This window comes from Sinohyriopsis cumingii, chromosome 8 (genome assembly GCF_028554795.1).
Source record: "Sinohyriopsis cumingii isolate HCF-2022 chromosome 8, ASM2855479v2, whole genome shotgun sequence".
Lineage (NCBI taxonomy): Eukaryota > Metazoa > Mollusca > Bivalvia > Unionida > Unionidae > Sinohyriopsis > Sinohyriopsis cumingii.
The window spans coordinates 48042870-48051382 of NC_142968.1; the positions used below are offsets into that span (position 1 = coordinate 48042870).

At 35.5% G+C, this 8513-nt stretch overlaps 1 protein-coding gene across 1 annotated transcript; it reads left to right on the forward strand.

The window, feature by feature from the left end:
* Positions 1 to 675: 675 nt before the first annotated feature.
* Positions 676 to 8309, forward strand: LOC149793441 (perlucin-like). The gene is made up of 5 exons (XM_089967433.1): positions 676 to 951; positions 1707 to 1790; positions 4827 to 4915; positions 7182 to 7278; positions 7828 to 8309. Exons 1-5 carry the CDS (start codon positions 690 to 692, stop codon positions 8070 to 8072), a joined length of 777 nt encoding a protein of 258 aa, XP_089823559.1. The 5' UTR covers positions 676 to 689; the 3' UTR covers positions 8073 to 8309.
* Positions 8310 to 8513: the final 204 nt, after the last annotated feature.

Consider the following 8513-nt stretch of genomic DNA (forward strand, 5'->3'; position numbering starts at 1 on the left):
AGTACAAATTACGTACGATATTTTCTTCAGTTGGATAATGAAGTGGATGTAATGGTGGCGGAAGTAAGTTTTTCTCTACAGGAATGACAACGCTGTTTTCATTCACTCTGTGCATAAGAAAATGGATTTGAGCGATAATAAAACAAGTGTGTACACTACAAACTAGTTTCCGCAAAACAACAAGAAATAATTGTAAGCTGTGAATTTGCACTTGAAAGTCGTTTCAAGAGGTCCTTAACATGTCAACTGTATAAAATACCAAGGCATTCTGTAAGTGTCATACAATTGACAGATTGTCGAATATACTACAGACGACATTTTATCAATTTAAAAATGCAGTATATTCCGCTGGTATGTGTCTTTTTAGCAAACATATCGCTCTTTGATAACGGATATGTATTAGGGAATAATCTCCAAATGCAGGTGTCTCGGATGATGGAAGAAATGCTTGATCTGAAAGAAGATTTTACGGATTTACAGAAGGACATTGTATACGTGCGTAGAGAGTTGAGCCAGGATCGTTTGGAAAAACAAACACTAATTGGAAAAATAAATGAAACCGTTTACCATAGCCATAAGGAATATATTGCTGGGCATCAAACTGAACTGTTAAGCCAAGATGCAGATCAAAATTTTCTAAAATCATCCCTTTTAAGTTACGAAGACCATAAGAAAAAGCCATTCGTATCATGTTAGGAAAGAAATTAGACGCTGTAGAAGAGACAACTGGGCTAAATCTATCAGATTTAGCGACAAAAATTGGTAATTTAAAAGAACATACTGAATATAGACTTAATGCAAAGATTAATGCTATTGAAGCGGCTTTTGGGATTAAACTAGAATCAAAGGTCAGCACGACTGAACTGAAGTTGAAAGAAACTATGTCAACACTAAACCAGACTATTAACAATCTATATAAACAGATGGAGAAATGGCGTCTTGAACATGAACGTAAGTAAGACATGTGCGTCCCTCACATTCAAAAAGACGTGTCAATACACGTGCCCTATGTAATTTTGCTATGTTTTAAAAATGTGACTAAACATCTTAAATGTTTTAGATTTTAACAGCAAAGTTATGAATGTCTTCTTCATGATGACTTCGGATTAGTAAAGATATAGAACATGTTCAATATTTCGTACTATTCTTTTATACTATTAGGTATTGATGTAAAGATATGGATACCATTACACTTTGTCCAGCACTAGATAAATACAAAATAAAAACGAATATAAAATCAGAGGAAATATGTTACAGGTAAACATAGCCAGCAGCATTTCTGGTGCGGTAAGGATATTTTCAAATCAGAATTTGTGCAAATATTCTGCAGGTTTATAAAATAACGCTATAAATACTAACATCATGCGCTATCATTATACTAAGTGATGCGTTTAATGGAAGAATGATGTAACTGCTGAAATGGATTGTTTGGATAGCTATGGGAAAAACGCTGTAGATACGTCACCGATTTCCATTTATCCACTTAGATTATCCCCGATGTGTCTCATTAATCATACAAATGTTACTTTAGTATTACACTTATACAGTTAATTTTGAATTATATTGGCATTTAATTTTACTTAAGAGACGAAAATACAATATTCTGATACGTATATAATTTGTGTAGCCTTAAAAAATCACGATGTTTATATTTACATATACATCTTTGTTACATGATTCTGAATATAATATCTTTGACTGCACAGTGTTGAAAGAAAGTGTGTCAACACTAAACCAGACTATTAACAGTCTATATACACAGATGGAGAAGTGGCGTCTTGAACAGAAAGGTATGTAAGACATGTGCGTCCCTTACATTCACAATGACGTATCAATACATATTGTTACATATACACCTTTATTACAAGATACTGAATATAATATTTTGGACTGCATATTGTTTACTTCTTCATTTAAAAAATGTTTGCACACTGCTAGAAATAACGCTATTGTGTTTTTCTTGCAATGAAAACACCAAGGACTTACTGACTTTGTCTTTTGTTAATTGGTGACCAGATATTTACATAATTAAATTATATTTACCTTTGATAATCCTTGATCGTTTAGCTGATTGTTACCATTTTGTTTCGCAGGACTGTTTTTATTAAAGACGCACGGTTGCAAGATACTGTAATAAAGTTGTTGTATGCACATTTGGTAATAGCGCCCAGTTTTAAGGACTTCTTAGATTTGTGTGATTACTTGTGTGATTATTGGAATTCGTTTCAATGGAAATATCCTTAGCCCCAAAATAATTAGTCAATTACTAGGAGCAAACGTCACGGAGTGAAGTGTTAGTGAGTTTCTACTATGCCATGGTTCACTAGTAGTGAATTCAGGCTAAAACCGCATGAATTTCCCTTTAGTAAGATAGTCCATATTACAATCTAGTGGTGTACATTGGTGGTGTGACTGCAGTAGCAGTATTTATGGTAGGAAACGGGAAAATTACACAAAGGAATAAATAAGAATGGACTCGTCAGATACAGTTTATGTCGCCATGGTGGCAAATGTGATGCAGTTATATTGTCGAAATGTGCCTGGAAAGCATTCACTGAGTGGCCTAAGGTGGCGGAGTTAAATAGTTCCCAGTGCTGGGGATACTCATATAGTTTCTACGGCGTGAACGGTTGGCGGTACGGAAACCTGATGAAGATAAACCATGCAAATGTGCGGTTGATAGATATTTGGCAGGTTGTTTTATCTGCGGTCTTGCATTAATTAGAGTAAAGGTTATGTTTAAAACGGACACGTCGGTGTTTCAATATTACAACTGAAGTTGTATGGAAGTCTTTGGAAAGTTGGGGTAAACTTATAATTTCTAGCGTGAATCGCCCCAGGGTTTGACAACCGCTCGGTCAAGTAAAGACCCCTGGCTTGTAACAATACGTTTTACGACGTATAACAACAATGAACGCATTGTACATGATTATTAGCTGAAATGTAACACCTAACCCTGTAGAATTTCAAAAGAATATAATTATTAGGCCCTTATCCTATTATAATACTATGGTTGTTTTATACTTGCTACCGTGCAGTATGGGCAATATCGGCCATCTCTAACATGTTGTATGAGTTTATGCCTCTATAGTTTTCTCTGAAGCGATGATAGCCATATTCTGTGTCAAAAGATCTTTGTGAACACTACAAACATTTGAATAGGCCACTTTTTCCTTGGAGGTAATAAATACACTAATAAATGCTTAATTTCTGAATCGGTTTCAGACATGATTATCATCATGATGAGAGTTAAAATCGCCACCTAAACCTATATTTGTTTCAGAAATATATGTACCCTTTGTCATTGAGTTACAGATGTAACAAATACACAGTACTGTATGGATGATACAGACGTTATAGCAAGAAGTTGATTAAGTTGTGTTACAGATAATTTGAATGATCATGTAGAAAACAAATTACAAAAAAAAATGTTAAGAACTGAGGCATACATTTTTTTATTCGGGGCTCATTATTACGCATTTCTGATGCCGCCTTTACATTGATCACATGTATGTATCATAGCGGTTTAACAGTATTTCCATTTTTTAAAGATTTATTTATTCTGGTGGGGTAAGAAAGAGGTAGGCTAGAAGAAAGAAATATCAAGGGGACAGAAGCAGACAAAATAAAATAGGCTAAATATGGAAATACATGTCTAAAAAACACAGATAAGGGCCCATATACTTCCGAAATGAAAACAAGACAGTAGTTTCAAACGTGTTATTGATACTATGGCAATAAAGTGGTTTCACCTTAGTGAAAATATAATTTTTGCTTACTGATATATTTCAATAGTTGATTTTGAAATATTAAATAAATACCGAGCAGTGTCAAATCCCCGCTAGATGTCATAAGTTTACCTCAAATTTCCAAAGAATTCCATGCAACTTCAGTTGTAAATTAGAAAGCCCAACGTGTCCTTTCTTCATATAAAGTTTACTCTATTAATGCAAGACCATATATCTCACAACCTGCCAAATATATATCAACCGCACATCTGTGTGGTTTCTCTTTGTTAGGTTTCCGTACCGCCAGCAGTTCACGCTGTAGAAACTATACAACTATCCCTTAACACAGTGAACTTCTTTAACTAAGCCACCTTAGGTCAGTAAAACTACGATTTCCAGGGACATTTCGTCAAGGACAACTGCATCACATTTGCCACCATGGTGACATAAACGGCATCTGCCGAATCCCTTCGTATTTATTTCATTTTTAATTTACCCGTTTCCTACCGTAAATACTGCCACTTCAGTCACACCACCAATGTACACCACTAGGTTTTAATAGGGACTTTGTTATTCCAGGGACACACATTAGGTTTTAACCTGAATTAACTACTAGTGAACCATGTCATCAAGGACACTCAGTAACACTTCACTCTATTACGTTTGCTCCTCGTTATTGGCTAATGAATTCGGGCTACGGAATATTTCCATTGCACCGCTTTCCAGTCATCAGACAAGTAATCACAAAAATCTTAGAATCCCTTAAAACAGTGCGCTATAACCAATTGCGCATACTCCAAATGTATTCTCTCTCTCTCTCTCTCTCTCTCTCTCTCTCTCTCTCTATGTATATATATATATATATATATATATATATATATATATATATATATATATATATATATATATATATATATATATATCTGTGTGTGTGTTTATGTGTGTGTATATGTGTGTGTGTGTGTGTGTGTGTGTGTGAGAGAGAGAGAGAGAGAGAGAGAGAGTTTATTACACACCATGTGATATAATCAATAGAATGCGTTTGACCAATTCAGTATTTTAATTTGAATATGTTTTAATATGGGCATACACATACAGCATTGCCACACTGTGAGAATGGATGGAGAGAATATCAAGGCTCATGCTACTCGTTTGTCCACAGGAATAAGTCATGGCTTGATGCTGAGGTTAGTACACATTCATTGCAATCTTTCAGGAGAAATTAAATTTTCTGAGACTAAAAACAGCCTTTTAGCTAAGATCAAACTATTTTGAACATATATAAAACCGGAGTAATCATCAAGGGTTTTAAAAATTCATACTTTTAGATACCGAAATATTTCTGAATCTTCCGAAGTATATCCTTGCTTGCTACATCCTTTGAAATTCTAATTCTAATTGTACTTTGAAAATAAGTTGATACTGTCTAATATATTACCCTCCTGTGCATAGCACCTATCAAGGAACGTATTTAAAGGAGCAATAGACGTGATCATCATCATATCACCCCTCTATCGTCCCATCCGAGCCATCTTCAAGGTATACCATCATACTATTATCTCACTGTCATATACCATCTTCATATTTTCTCAAGATCATGTCATACAATCATCGCCATCCTATCATCATATCGTGAAAGTATCATATCTTCCAACGATCATACTGTAATATCATCATCTTATCATCATCTTATGCTATCATCGTATCATACCTCAGCTTTGTATTTTTCATAGCTTTCTAGAAACATAACATATATGGTGGATATTGGACCATCATTTTATACAAGATTCTTGTGGTATGCCATATAATGAAATTCACGTACAATTTTCAAAGGCAGAAAAATAAATTAAAATCTCAATATCTGTAAGAATCCACTTTTGACTATTAATATGTTTCTTATAATAAAGAAACCATGAATGGTAAGACATTAGCTTGTTTTAATTTGTTGTATCTGCGCATTGCCAATGAACACTAAAATACACCAATGGCAAAAAGAATACTTGAATACATCATTATCAACGTGCGATAGGAAAAGACGACAATTGTTATGAATGAAACAGAAAAATTAATTAATATCGAACATAAATGTGTTATATTCGTCTCAAAGAATGTGAGACTTTGAAAGATAATCGTATCAATCAATTAATCCTCTCTGCGCCGTCTGGTGCTTGAGGCGACAGCAAGGGAGCACCATTTTGGTCTGTAGGCTGCTGTTATTGGGCCGGTCGTGCAGGGTGAGGCCTCTGGTCTTGAGTTCTCGCTCCACGGTTCGGCGCCAGGTCTCTTTGGGTCTGCCACGGTTCCTTTTTCCCTGTGGAGTCCATCTCAGTGCCACCCTTGGTAGTGAGTCAGAGGGCAATCTGCAGACGTGGCCGAGCCATTTCCATCGACGAGTTGCAATGGTCTCAGAGATGGTGTTTGCGCCCGCTCTGTGCCGGAGTTCCTTGTTTGAGATCATGTTTGACCAGAAGATCCTCATGATCCGTCGCAGGCACTTGGTCTGGAAGACTTGGAGCTTGCGTTCTATGTTAGCAGTGGTCTTCCAACACTCTGGCCCGTACAAAACGACGCTCAGCACGTTGCTCTTGAAGATACGGATCTTCGTGTGGGCACTGAGGTTTGTTGTCCTCCAGATGGGATTCAGCATTGCGAAGGCCTGGTTGGTCTTGATGATTCTTGTGGTAACTTCTCCTCCTCCACTGTGACACGAGTTCCACCTTCATCTCTCACTGGAAGGTCGTGGTGCTGGTCGTAGTCGCCTTTCAGCTTCTTGGTGTTTTGGTACACCATCTTCATGTCTTTCTGCTCGGCGGCTGTCTCCGCCTCCTTTGCCAGTCTCTCTGTGTATTTTCTTTCGTCTCTCCTAGCTGATTTCTTCACCTCCTTGTCTTTTCCTCTATACTCCTTCGAAATTTTCTCTTTCAGTCTTGGAGATTTGCAGTCCAAAAGTCTCTTCTTAATCTGTCTTCTCTCGACTATGCGAGTCCACGTCTCTCCTGATATCCACTCTGTCGTATACCTAACTCTAATTAACATCGCACGATTCGTTACAATAACGCATCTTCATAATTTAAATCGAAACACAGAAGGAGTAATTGTAATCAGGGTGACTCGAAAGCTTTAATTCCTGCACAATATTTTAAGGACTATCAGGATCACAATCTTATACATTTTCATGGAGAGGTTTTGAAATACCATTTATTCATCCTTTAGTAGTAGTGTTACAATAATTTACTACAGTCAGGATAGAGTGCTGTTCTTAACCAATTTACTTGCTACACTGCAAAAATATTATTCTCAAAATTGAAATCATTATTTGAAACAGCAACATCGCACAATCCTCAAGTTCTGACTGATGCATGAAAATGACAAAACCGTCTAGGATTGTAAAAGGTCGTTGAATATTAAAAGAAACTGTATTAATGTCACTCTCGATATTTTCTCCTTACACAGCAATTCTGTCAAGCCTTCAATTCCCATCTTCTCCGTATAAACAATCACATCGAGTTCCAATTCATTCAAAAAGTACTTAATGAGCTGTCACCGCAAGGTGAGAATAATTCTTATATTCAAATATTAGGAATTGTAGTCATATAAAGCTCTCACGATAAATTGTCAAGAACCTCGAGTTCAGCGATGTTCAAAATTAAAGTCATTCGATCTTGTCGTAAAAGTATTAATCAGTTTAGCAAATGTAAATATTTCCGTTACTTTTTTTATTAAGTGGTCAGTATCAACAATATTATTAAACGTACAATAGTATTATTATTGTTAGTAGTAGTAGTATTATCATTATTATATAAGAGGGCAATTTATAATATATATATATATATATATATATATATATATATATATATATATATATATATATATATATATATATATATATATATAATATAACACATCAATATATAAATAAGATAACACAATACGATTATATGAGATAGCACTATTTAAAATTAGGATACAGTAAGAATACTTTAAACTGACTGAGTACAAAACGCTAGATAGATATTGTATAAGATGGCAATATATAATACTATGGCAATATATATAATATTATATTGTAAAAATATATTATGTGTATTTCTGCATGAAGCACTGAAGGGGAGTAGTACATACTGGACGGCTGCAAATGACATTATGAAGGAGGGGCACTGGGTGTGGTCCCCAAGAAATGTACCAATGACATACTCTGTCTGGGGGGAGCATGAACCTAACAACGCCGCAGGGCAAGAACATTGTGCTGAACTAAGCCATGGTAGACAGTGGAAAATGAACGATTTAAATTGTGAACCGGAACTATCCTTTATATGTGAGATAGACAAAAATATAGACAGATAGGTCGGTAGACGTTTTGGTTTTGGTACACGTCCTCGTCTACAAGAAGTGATTAACACTGACTGCCACACATTTCTCAATATGGTCCTGCCATAGTAAAAGGTAAACGTAAATTATTATGTTTGAATACAATGACATGTTTGCTCATTTCAAAGAAAAACAAAGTCCACCCAATATATACCTAGTTCTGAATAAATTATACATTACTGCATATAACTCTCTTTGACTCGTATATAATTTCATAATTTGTCAAATCATTCCAATCATTCCAATCAATGGGGTTTATTTGGGTCCAACTGCTTTTGCCTTTTGCTCAAAACACGATCAGTCAAAGACAGCTAAGTCCATAATAATTCCATGTTAAGCTGCTGAGGTATTGAAAGTTGACATGCCAAAATGACTCACTTATGTATGGAGTTACAATTCAAATGGGCATGCCATTTT